Source organism: Arvicanthis niloticus, chromosome 24 (assembly GCF_011762505.2).
Source record: "Arvicanthis niloticus isolate mArvNil1 chromosome 24, mArvNil1.pat.X, whole genome shotgun sequence".
Lineage (NCBI taxonomy): Eukaryota > Metazoa > Chordata > Mammalia > Rodentia > Muridae > Arvicanthis > Arvicanthis niloticus.
In genome coordinates, this window is record NC_133432.1 from 42,159,469 (window position 1) to 42,172,527 (window position 13,059).

The following is a 13,059-nucleotide window of genomic DNA, read 5'->3' on the forward strand; positions in this document are numbered from 1 at the left end:
CCAAGGCTAAAACTGCATTCAGAAGCTAGCAACCATTCACCAAGTGCTTGGAAAGGGAGAGATTCCCCTGTCTGGGAGGCAGACAAGTATGCTCTTCTTTCCTCTACACTCACCTCAGCTCTTGGGGCTCCCCCACCCCCATTCCCAGTAACTCGTCAGAACACGATTTCTCACTTGGTCTGTTTTAAGGGCATCAGGACAAAATGGCCTTAGGGCATTTCCCATGAGCATCAGATATAACTAGTCAACTTTTAATTATTACTATCTCACTGTTTGTGGTTATGTTTCCTCCCCCAACCCCATCTCATATACAGGGAAACATGGGGAGGGTTGAGCGGGGGTGCGGGGCATTAATATACCGTGCAAAGACTGTTGGTGCCATTTCATTCTCATATGTCATCCTCAGAGACCTGCATCTCCCTCGGTTTCCCCAAATGTCACACAAGGATGATAGCTACACCAGCTGGATGAATTCGGTGAGGGTTGGAATAATGTCTCCAGAACCTCAGGCATTGACTGTCGGTCAGTCTACAGGGGCTCAGCTGTTATCTGTGAACCCTGCCTACTTTAAAAATTTCCAAGCCATCCATGAGCCCTACCTATCACATGGCAGAGGCAGTAGCCTGAGAGCCTCCACGGTTACAGGTGAAATGTATTTTTAAAAAACTTACCTCTAAGTATTAACAATAAAACACATACAAATTTGGGCTGGAGAGATAAATGGCTCAGTGGTTAAGAGCACTGGCTGCTCTTCCAGAGGCCCTGAGTTCAATTCTCAGCACCCGCATGGTGGCTCACGACCATTTGTAATGAGATCTGATGTCCTCTTCTGGCGTGTGGGTGTAGATGCAGTTAGAGCACTCATACATACAATAAATAAATCTTTAAAAACATACACGAAGCTACAAGAATAGAATGCTAATAAATTTTAAATATAACTATGGATTTGAGTTTTTGTTCTTTCTGCTCTTTTGTATTAAGAGTTTGTTTTCAATGCAGTTGATACGTAATATGTGAGAGAACAAATAAAAAAAGAAAAAACATGAGTTTGTTTCCATAATAAACGATAGTAAATGCAGTGAGATTATTATATTCCTTGGAACTAGCTTAGAGACAAACATGTTATGGTTAGGTCAAGTGTTCAAGGCTTTGTTGCAGACTGGGAAACAAGGGGGCACTGTGGGAAGGTGGAGGGTCGTTTGTGATGACAAAGGCCTAGCGGTATTAAGAGCCCTCTGGGCTGGACCGTGGGACCTCGAAACCCTTCTTTCTCCTTTTGCTCCCTGGCTTGGGACATGAGAGGTTTTTCTTTAGTATGTATCCCAGGATTGCCCGGGTACTCAGTAATAGTAACAAAAATCTAAGATACACAGAGACATTTCACTGGCATCGACTCCCACACCTTTTCTGCCTAATCTACAATAAATAACAAGCAAAAGTCATACTCTACCATCCATCACATTCAGAGTTAATTATGAAACAAAACCAAACACTAAGATATCGAATCAGTATAATAACTTGAATTAAAAATAAAATGGAAATAAACACGGCCCCATACATAAGAATGTATGTACTGTACAGGACCACTATCTATGCTATTTCATGGACTTACCACCAGGGGGTGCTACGGGGCAGCATTTGGATGAACAACAAGCAAAAGATTCCAGCTTGTCAGTGGGACCCTGGGAAGCGAGCTCAGGAGGGTCATGCTCATTACCACATCCTCTGAGGTTTGCAACCATGGTGATTTTTTTCCCTTTTTTTTTTTGGCAGGTCTGCTTGGCCTGTTGAGCTGCAGGGGCAGAGCTGTTAGAACAGGCAGGTGTGAGGCTATGTTGGCACCTAAGTGTGGCGACTCAGAATCCCTGGGCTCTGGGCTGAGGCTATCAGAGCTATTTCCACCACTATTCTGCCAGGACAGGGAGTCTAGCTGAGTTTTTCTGCTCCCAGTGGTGAGATGAATTCCCAGTATGCCCTTCAAGATATATTCAACACTCGGGAGAAATGTACTAGAGCAACTGACCTCACTAGACCAGCCAAACCGCCGTTGTGTATAAAGAGTCAGTGTCCCTTTCACGAAATGCTAGGGGATAGAACTAGTTGCTTTCTCTTCTTTAGAACTGGGAATGTTTTTTTATAAGTTATCTTGGGGATGGGATCCAAGTCTGAACATGAAGTGCATTTAAGATTCTTATTCACTCTTTAAGCATAAGATAGAGGTAAGTTTATACAATATTTTAAAGGTGCAGCCAGTTTTAGAGGCTTCAGTGTGGGATTTCACACTTGTGCCCTGTCAGTCCTCAAAAGGTGTTGGAACATTTCATATTTCAAATGTCAAACCAGGGACGCACGACCTGTGTAATGACATCTAAGTGGCCAGGCTCAGTGTCCACTCCCCACATGTCATACATGTCTAATTCCTCCCGAGAGCAGAACCCATACGGTGGTTTCCTTGGACTCACAAAAGTATGCCCATGAAGTGCCTTTGCCCATCAATTCACTACCTCCTCATGATGACCTTACAAAGAAAGAAGTAGCATCTGTCCTATCAGAAGTGGAGAGAGACAAGGCTCTGGAGAGGTGGTCAGAAGCATGCAGACAGAAGACCACAGTCAGGGACAAAGCTGCCGTTCCCATCAGAGAGAATGGCACACACACACGGAGAGCAGGGCCCTGTTTAGGTTCCCACAAGCACGGGTAGCATTTCCGCTGGTCGCCACGGTGCCTCTCTGTTCTGCTGCACTCTGTCACTCAGCATGCTATGGACTATATGGGGAGACTGGGCTTCTAACTGAACTGCTTATGCATCCCATGGATGCATTTGTAACTTTTATAATTCGTATACGGATGGACTGGTAGGTGCTTGTTACTACTCTTCATTGACATAGATATGTCCAGTCCAAAAATATGGGGACTCTAAACTGGTCATTCACTGCTGGTGTGACAGTTTTTAGTTGGGGAAGAGGAGGTGCTGGAATCTTGGTACCAATGAATGTTTGCAGCTACCTGTGCAGCTTGCCATCCTCCCAAACAACAGCTCAGCAAGTGACTCTGTGCCCGCTTTCAGCAATCAGGAAAAAAAAAGACTCAAGAAAGAAAAGGACAGGTTGGGTTTCTGCAGGAGGGCAGGGAGAGGACGGAAGGGCACAGAATCCCCGTACGGTGTAGCTCAGGTGACCAAGGAAGAAGTGATGTACACCATGGAACTTCATGTCCTGTTTTACTGACTTCAAATTACGTTAGAGTTGTAGGCACTTCCTTTTCTTACTGGGGAGGCACTGATACTGTAGTTTTACCTCTTCTTGTTTCTAGACACCAGACGCCCCATGCGTGGAGCCCAGTATGCTCACCGCTTGCTAGGGTGTGAGCATGGCTGATCCTCCAAAACCTCCTCCTGAAATATGGTAGCCAATGTACTGCGAGAAGTGAGGCCTTGAAAAAGAATCCATGTTTGTCATGATTCCCATAGATTGGCCCTGAGGGAGCCAGTCAGCATAAGACATTTCACTCACCCGCTCTGCTCCCTCTCACCCACATGCCCCCACCGTGCTGTCCTTTACACCATGATGTGAAGTGTCCCGAGGCCCTCCCCAGAGCCTCAGCAGCTGCTAGAACCACACTCTTGGCTTTTCAAGCCTCTAGAACTGTTGAGGCAAAATGAACCGCTCTCCTCCTCCTCCTCTTCCTCCTCCTTCTCCTCCTCTTCCTCCTCCTCTTCTTCTTCTTCTTCTTCTTTTTTCTAATAAACTGCCCACTCTTGGTTGTTCTATTACAGCAACAGTAACAAGGATGGGCATCATATTCAAATCTACAAAGTAAACGCTCACCTTCATCCTCAGGCACACCTTGGCTTCCAGGTGATGCCAGCCATCCGCTGACAAGAAACCAGCATTCTAACATTCTGCATTTCTAGAGAAACATTGTTCAGGGGAGAGCCCCCTAGAGCCCACACTGTAGGGCTCAGGGGGGCACACATACCCCTCAGGCCCACCCAGGTGCATTTCCCAACAGCAGCAAAGTCTGCTCTTCAAGTCCTCTGTTTTCTCCTCTCTGTCTCTGTCTCTGTCTCTGTCTCTGTCTCTGTCTCTGTCTCTGTCTCTCTCTCTCTCTCTCTCTCTCTCTCTGGCCCACCTTTCTCTTTAGTAATCAAGGTGATTTATTCTTCTTTTTAGACTAGCTTCTTCAGAAAGTTTTGGGCTCCTGGAATATTCTAGAATGCTGCAAGAGATCCCATATGACCAAAAGACTCAACTCTAGCCCCAAACCCTAACTACCACACACAGTTCCCAATGACCATCCTTAGTTCAAGCACCCAAAGAGCTAAGAAGACCTTAAACATTCACAGACAGTCTCACCTTTCCGAAGAAATGCTTAGTGGACACAGCCAGGGCATCAAAGCCGTGGATGACTTTCCTCAGCTCCCTTCGAGCCAGACCCAGCTGCCTGGCCTGCCACTCACACCGGTCCCTCAGTCGCTGGGCCAGCTGCCGCTCGGCCTCTCGGGCCTGCGGTTCGGGTTTGGGTGGGAACTCATTTCGAGGAGCCGTGGTCCTCTGCTTTGGGTGTCCTAGGAAGAAAGGAAGGGGGTCACTGTGGGATTCTGCTCAACTGCATCCTGTCACAGGAGCTCCCCAGGCCCGTGGGACAAGGAAAGAACTGCCCGTGGCTAATCATTTTAAGTATTAAACAGACAAAATAGCCAGGGACTTAAATTATTTATTTTGTCTACATAGTTTCAAGTGTAAAGCTTTTGCTTTGAAAACAGTAACAAACACACCACCAAACTTCAGCTTCCACCATTTCTTGGGGCCTGCTCTGGAAAGAAAAAAAGCAAAAAGTTTTTCCTTCTTTCTTGTTTCTTAAAGGGGATTTAAACAATTTATGAACATTATTATAAAGACCTTGTAAATAAAAGCATCCAACAGCAAAGGCAGCCAAACCCACAGCCTGTTTCCTCATAATGAACTTACATACATTCGAGGAGGACGTCATGGGGTTTCATGTTACATTTTACACTTTCTGTATTGAATCTGTTTTATGTGCTTAGTGCCCTTGGACAAATGTCTACTGAGAAATCAATCCAGCATTAACTCTGGTAGAAGTCAGGCTTCTGAGAACATGGCGTCTCTTTCCTTAGTATCAGAGAGAAATGCTGCAAGCCCCTTCCTGTCCTTCACATGGCTCCTCTTGTGACCTTGTTTCTCACTGTCAAGGTCAAGTGATAACATCTATTCCTGGGGCTTAGTTCCTGCTGCACCAGTGTCTTGGGGCCCCTAGTGTGACCTTATATCATGCCCACAGCTACAAATCTGGTCCAAGGCACCCACCGGCATCCTGCTTCTAATCTTCATTACATAACGTGTGTAGTGTGATCTTCCCAGAGATGTGAGACGGTTTATCATCTGTGCCAAGCCACCCTCGGTTCCCATTTCAGTATGACGGAAGCCGTCCTTCCTCACACTACTCCCAAGGCTTCTGTGCAGCAAATGGGAGGTGACATAGCTCACAGAATGAACTGGAAGTTGGGTGCCTAGGGATGAGGGTGGGGTTAGGGAGATACAGAAGAGGGGCCTTTTTGGCTGAAGTTTGAGGAAGGAAAGGCCCTGGGAATGAGCCCATGGCAAGCAAGGTCATCATGGCTAAGGACCCATGGACCACCACCCCTCCACTGAGGCACAGAGACATGCTGTTCCTACAGGCAGCCAGAGAGCCTGCAGGTGGCCAAGATTTAATAACTCAGACACGGTCTCCCTGTGCACAGGCAGATGTCCCTGTGTCACCTAAAGTCTTCTAGAGGCTCTTTCTTTCTCTTCTGATTTTTGCTCTTTTCTAAAGCCTCAGGGAGCAAGATGCAAAACCCAAATGCAGTGTCTGACACAGAGGTACACAAAGCACCTAGCAATTGGCAACCTTGTCCGTGTCCGAGGCCGCCCAAGAACATCAGCTTTTGGGACCAACAGGATAAGCTTAGCTACTTTGTGACACCAGAGTTTAGGACTCCTGGTTGACTGCACTTTAACCCTCAGTCACTGTCATGGTTTATCCAAATCCCAGCCCCAGAGCTGAGGCATTAGGAAGGAAGCGCCGAGCAATGGGGTTGGCTACCGAGTTCTCCAGTCTTAGTGATTAGTGGTTAGAAAGTGTTTGTGATGGCTTTATCAGTATCTCGGAAGGATCCTGCTTTCCCATGAGAACCCTACTTCTAAATTACCAGTGTTCAAAGAACTCATGAGTACTGTCTTACCACAACCTACAGATAGCTGGGTTTTTTTTCTTTCTTTGTCTTTTGAGACAGGGTTTCTCTGTGTAGCCCTGGATGTCCTGGAACTCACTCTGTCGACCAGGCTGGCCTCGAACTCAGGGATCGCCTGCCTCTGCCTCCTGTGTGCCGGGATTAAAGGTGTGCGCCACCACTGCCTGGCCAGATAGCTGATTTTTTTTTTTTTTGTTTGATGAATGCTTCACGCTATGATTTTTAGGGCCCCAAATATTTGATTCTCGTTATTGAACATTTTCTCTGTGTCTGGTGTCATGCAGGGTTCAGTGGGTGAGCAAGGATTGGGCTTGTCGCTGGTCTTTAGCCAGCCACTGTCTAAGAGGGAAGCATCTGGGTCCTCTGGTTCCTCTCTACCCAGGCTGCTTCCCATTCCCTCCTGTGTGGAGCTGAACCATTCAGGGCCAGGGGTTTGCTCTAAATCCAGAATACACTCCCACTGTCTCAATCTTGCCCCAGTCACAGTTTCTTCCGAGCCATCCTACCAGCTGCGTAAATCGTTAGAGCAGAAGGATGCTATGCTGGCCACAACGACATGTGACAGTTTACCCCTAGGGAGAAGCCAGTGACTGGACATCAGCACAGAGGTGAATGTCAACAGTTGTTTGCGTGCAAAGGCTGAGCTTCCAACAGTTTCCGTGCAAAGGCTGAGCGCTGGGGAGGACGTGGTGTTTGAAAATGGAAAGCGAGTATTAAAAATTCATTTGCACCATCCAGTCACTACCCAGGGGATTGCTGTGGATGAAACGGGGTGATTTAATTAGATCTGCAAAGCTTATCGGGCACAGCCACGGAGCTGTGCTGCCGCCTGCACGTTGATAATGTGACAGGGGGCCATGACCTTCACACTTGTAAACAAGGTGGCAGCAAGGACTGGACACAGCTTTGATAGCTTCTCAGTTGAAGAAGAAGTCCTTTATGGACTTGGTCATTGTCCTTACAGAGGTGTAACCCACGAGCACATGGGTAGACTTTGTGGACTTGAAGAGAGCTTTATTTTTGAGTAAACTTAGTTCAGAAGGTTTTGTGGGATGGAACTTGATTTGCCTCTTAGCACTGGCTGCTGCTTGCCTGGAGTTTCTGCCAGGCAGTGTGGTTTCCTCCAGGAAGAAGAAACCTTGTTTGAAGAATTGCCTCCATCTGATTGGCCAGTGGGATATTTCACTGTCATTTTGCCTGAATTTAATTGATGTTCCTTGACCTCTGAGGAGGAAGGGAGCCTGGGAGTTGATCAAGTAATCAATTCCACTGGTATGTTGCTATTTCTTAGCACCCCTAAACCGCAGGGTCTAGAGAGCTTCTTGTCTGGTTAGACAAACCTATGGAGCGTGTTCCAAAGCAAAAGGGAGAAGCTGCCACTCCCTTCTGGCTCCCATGCTAAGGACCTTTCTTCCAGATGCTCATCTGTGTCCTGTGTCTGATCCTTTATAAACAATGGGAAAGTGCAGTAGAGGACTCCCATTTGTAATCCATGACCAGGCACAGCGGGCGTTAGCAAGGAGGACCAAGGGCCGCATGTGCTACCACCCAGAAGGCAAACAGTGAATTACTTTAGGAAACAAATTTGGCCCAGTTTAAAGAAGTTAAGTATATAATTACCATACAAGCCATACATCCAGCTACTAAGGTATTTACCAATAAGAAATGAGAATCCACGCCACACCACCCACAAACACCATAGCTGCTAGACTTTGGTTCCAATAGGCAAATGGCCTCAAAGGACCTTTGTCAGGGAAATAAGTAAGCTGGGCACAGTGGTGTGAATAAGAATGTCCTCCATAGGCAGTAGTTGAACACTTGTTCCTTAGCTACTGCTGTTGTTTGGGGAGGCTTAGGGGGTGTGGCCTTGCAGGAGGAAGTCATCACTAGAGGCTGGATTTGAGGTTTTAAAGCCTCCTATTATCCCCAGTGCCTGTTCTAAGCTTTCTGCTTATAGAAGGGGTTGTGAGCTCCTAGCTTTCTGCTGAAGCCACTGTGCTAGCTGCTTGCTAACCCCAAATGACAGACTCTTATCCCTCTGGAATCGTAAGCTCAAATAAACTCTTTCTCCTGTAAGTTGCCTTTGTCACTGATAAACCCTTGCACAGCCTCCAGGAACTAATACCTGAATAGGATGGCAAGGAAATGAAGGACAGGTGGACAGGCAGGCAGGCAGACAGACAGACAGACAGACAGACACACAGATGAGCCCACAGACAAAAATCTGGAACTGAGTGGTCTGGGATCTTGGCTGAATCCCAGCTGAGTGTTAGAAGCTCAGTGTGTTTCTGAACAAGGAGCCAGGTTTAGTTAGTCTCTGTAAGGGAACGATCTTCCGTCCTTGACATCTAGTGGGAAAAAGCTGTGGTGGACATTTCTGCACACACTGTCTCCCTCTGTGACTGAGGCCATGGGGGGTGAGTCCTTGACATGCTGAGCCCATGTGCAGGGCACACATGCACTCAGGAATTCATTTGCTCAGGGCTTCCTCTTTCACTGCAGGGCACAGCGTTTTATCATAGCAACAGAAAAGTAATTAACACATCGGAGTATGCACCAATGTAAAGGAAGGGGTTATCAAACAAGACAGTAAAAGAGCAACGTATCACGCGATTCCATTTATATGAGACTTTAGAAAACACAAACTTCTATAATAGAGATGAGTGGCGTTGGGTTGGGGGCATGGTGGACTGGGCACGTGGGCCTGACAAGATATATACCACGACATCTGAGAGAAGATGGATGTGTGCATTCTCTTGATTGAAAGGTGATGGGTCCACATCAAAACTGACCAAGTCGTATACTTTATACATATAGGTGATTTAACATGCATTAATTATTGATTTTTAATTATTAGTTGTTTGGCATTTCATTAATATAAATATTTCCATATTTTAATTTTTAAAACATTCTTATATTTTAGGCAAGTAGTCCAAAGCTAGGTGTTTTTGTTTGTATTTTTTCTTGGAGGGGGAGTTAGTTTGTTTGTTTTTGTTTTTATAAGACAGGGTTTCTCTGTGTAGCCCTAGCTGTCCTGGAATTTAATCTATAGACCAGGCTGACCTCCAACTCACTCTGTAGATCAGACTGGCCTCGAACTCACAGATTATCTGCCTGCTTCTTCCTCCCAAGTGCTGGGATCAAAGGTGTGTGTCACCACCTCCCAGCTCAAAGCTAGGTTTTATTATATACAGTTTGTTTTTCTTCCTTTTATGAAATATTACTTCTTGAGCTTAGAACCTCAAAGTGTGATATTTTCCTATTGAATTTTTTATATGTTCTCATAAGAGCATATATTCCTTTGCAAAGAAATTTTCTCATGTATGCATACATGACATAACATCTTGGTTCCTTTCGTATGGAATGAGGAAAGCCAGCCTGTGTGTGTCCGGCTGGTGTGCATCCATCAACACCATTTGAATGAACTCAGCTCCAGTGCAGGCCTCATGCTCCAGCACAGAACACATGTATAAGTACCTGGTGAGTGGAGCTTGGTAGCAGCAGATGCTGTCCTCTTAGGAGACGAAACAGCAGGCTTCTTAGCCTCTGGATCTTTCTGCAATTCTTTCTTTGTTCCTACAGATGATAAAGAGGAACAGAAGAGAGAAAAGGCCGGTTATGGGCAGAGCCGTAACACAAGCTGCTGTGGGAAAGACTATGTAATAACAGGAAACAGAACAACACGAAAATAGCTAGGTAATTTGTTATAGTCACCCCACCCCACCCCGCCCCTTTGGCTGGGAGAGTGACTCCCTCGTTTATAACACAGGGGATTTAGGTCTAAGTGTCCCGTGAAATAGGCCGGCATGTCTCTGGTTTGACGAAAACACCGCTTACTCTGGGGTCTCAGTAAACCGTGACCTCACAAGACATCAGTGAATTGGTACTTAGGCACCAATTCGGTCTACTGAAGACAGGGAGGGGAGCGATAGCCAAAGGATATGTGCCGGCTGGTTGGGAGTGGGAGACCTCTAATTGATTTCCATTCAAAGGCAACCCAGAGTTCGCTGGACCCCTGGGCTGCAGTTTGGGGGGGGGGAGTATCCCAGCATGCTCTGCAGGAGGGATAACCCAGGTAAGAGTGTGATCTACAGGCAATGGTAGATGCTGCAACTTAGCCTTCAGGGAACTATCCCAGCATGCTCTGCAGGAGAGATAACCCCGGGCAAGGGTGTGCTCTAGAGGCCTAGATGCCCTCAAAAGATGACTACTGGGGGGGGGGGGGGGTCAGAGTGCCTTGTCTCTGAAAGCTGAAGTCTGCACATCCTCAGTGTTGTTCCGTAGACTGCAACTGCCCGCTACAGGTACACTCATTCATGCTCCCGCTGGAAGAACAGTGCGTGCAAGAACGTCTCCAGGCCCACACACTGCCGGCCCTGACAAGCCAGGCACACAACTACTGACAGACACCAAAGAATGGCACAGCAATCGAATGTGTCTCTGTTCAGCAGCGACCTAACTGCAAGCCCATGTGTCTCCCCGGTATATAAGCTCTTCGTTCATTTTGCAGAGCAGCCTTTTTCCCCATATTGAAATTTTGCTGATCTCCCCCTTTTAAATGCCGCATTACCATCCTTTGCTGTCTGTAGTTTGAGTTTTTACATGTTTGAATACATCCACAGCCTCTTTCCAGCTCTGACTTCTTGAGAACATTACCGAGAGTTTCTATGTGTGCGCATGCGCAGTGAAGGTCTACTGAGGGCTTCAGGTGGCTCTGCCTCAGAGGCCTTGAAACCCCAGCCACTATTCCGTTCTCCGGGTATTACAGGCAACCACCACAGCGCTAAGCTAATCTGGATTCTCTTCCTGCCCTTTAGGAGACCAGGACCAAGCAGGGAAACATTAGTTGCCTCCAAAAGTCACCAAACTTGTTTCCTGCAAGCTACTCATGAATATTCGTTTAGCCTGAATTGAGTTTCTCATCCCTGTCTCATGGAGCACGGGCTATAGCCCCAACTGGAAACCTTAAATACTGATATCTTTGACTTTGAAATTCCACTTCTGCAAATCTCACTATAGAACACTTCTCCAGGCATGAAAAATACGTGCTCAAAGACAGGATATCATTTACAATAGATGTTGGAATCAGGCTCCGAACCCAGTGACATCACATCTAGGCGACCCCCACATCGTTGCCAAGGCAACAGCCGTACACTCCCAGAATCCACCTGGCTACCTCACCTTTACCTGGGACATGCTACATCACCACCCATATAAAACAGGCAGGATCCCCTGACTCGTTCTCTCATCCTTCCACCTTCTTCTCCCACCTTTGCCCTATCTCCTGAATAAACCTCCTCCCCCTTGGAACTGTGTGGTCTGGAGTGGTCTGTTGTGAACTGCGGTCGGACTTCTAACAACTAACAATAGATATGTGAATATCAACAAAATTCACATCGAAGACCTAAATTATCACACACACACACACACACACACACACACAAAGTTAAGCCATGGAGTACTGTGCTGTCGTTAAAAATATTATACTGACATGGAAAGACATCCACAATAAAAAACGTTAGCTGTTGAATAGAATTCAAGGTATTGTCTCATGTAACCACACCAAGTAGCACCTGTATTAAGGCTTCTAGAGGCTTAGTCGTGCTAAGGTCTAAGCAGTAGGATTGAGTAGCTTGAACTATTTATTTTTGATGACTTTGCATTATTTCCATTTCAAGACAATAGTAAAGCTAAGAGGTCGACCCGTGGTATGCAGAAGTCTGTGTGCTGCACGGAACGACAAGAAGGCCTGGCGGTGTGATCCCAGAATTCTCTGGGCTGAGGTTCAACCTGTCCCAAGTCTGCCTGGCTTGCCTACTGTCCTCACTGTCTGCTCATTTCTCCTCCCCCAAGCCTCTGTTCCCTGTTACCTCTATAATAACCCCTCCAACTGCCCCCCACCCTCAGCCCCTCTCAGCACAGAGATTCGGGTGGAAGGGCTCACATTCCCTCTGTGCTGTGGACTGACTGTAAAGTGGCCCCTGGAGGCTCCCAGGTCCAGACAAGAGATCTTCAGCAGATTTGGGGAACCTGGGTCACTGTTAGGAGACAAGAACTTGGCTAGGAGAGGCTGGCTGCTAAGGGCAGACCTTCCTGGTACCGCCTGGCCCTCCTACTGGCCCAAGCTTTTGCCTCTTCCCATGTGAGGCTCATGTTTTCTAGATTCCTGTGGCTCTCTGTTCTGTGGCTAGCTTCTTGAGTGGCTTCCTCTACTGTGGCCACCTTTAGTGACTTCGTGGCCAGCTTCTTTACTTTGTCAGAATACCACTAATTTTTTTCTCTTTAGAATTTCCGCTGCTCAAAATTCCTTCCCATCAAATGTTCGCTTTAAATCAGAATTTTAATGTGGTGATCACCTCATTCGGAGATGCAAAGGGATTTCTCTCTGGGTTCCTGGATTGCTAATGCCGAGGAGCCTAATACTGTGACAAATCTCAGCCTTTTGTGGGTGATCCTTTACTTTCCTGAAGAACTCTTATCACCTCTCACTCTCACCTTAGTGTGCTCTGTTGCCTTTTTTATCTATCATGCAGAGAGACCCAGTAGATCCCTTTAACCTGCATCCTACGGTTCTGAAGCATTTTCTTGGTATGTTCTTTGATAACGTTGGGTTCTTTCCCTCTGGTTTCTCAGCTTGTGGCTGCCCATTTGATCTCTATTTGTGTGTGATGTCTCACTTTGGACAGCCTCCATGTGCTCAGTTAAACTCGGTGTTGAAAGGGTTAAGAATTTTCAAAACCTCCTAGCAGACTGAACAGAACCAAGAGTGCAGGTCAGCTTGGTCATGAGCTCTGTGTTTCAGGAAC

At 46.7% G+C, this 13,059-nt stretch overlaps 1 protein-coding gene across 2 annotated transcripts in view; it reads right to left on the reverse strand.

Annotated features, from left to right (window-relative positions):
* The window catches only part of Mtus2 (microtubule associated scaffold protein 2), a 352,203-nt gene that overhangs the window by 70,700 nt on the left and 268,444 nt on the right, over nucleotides 1-13,059 (reverse strand). For both annotated transcript variants that reach the window (XM_076923897.1, XM_076923898.1), the window contains exons 6-7: nucleotides 9,731-9,829; nucleotides 4,356-4,567 (exon numbers count right to left, since the gene is read on the reverse strand). In XM_076923897.1, coding sequence (XP_076780012.1) covers nucleotides 4,356-4,567; nucleotides 9,731-9,829 — 311 coding nt within the window. The remainder of the gene's footprint in view (nucleotides 1-4,355; nucleotides 4,568-9,730; nucleotides 9,830-13,059) is intronic.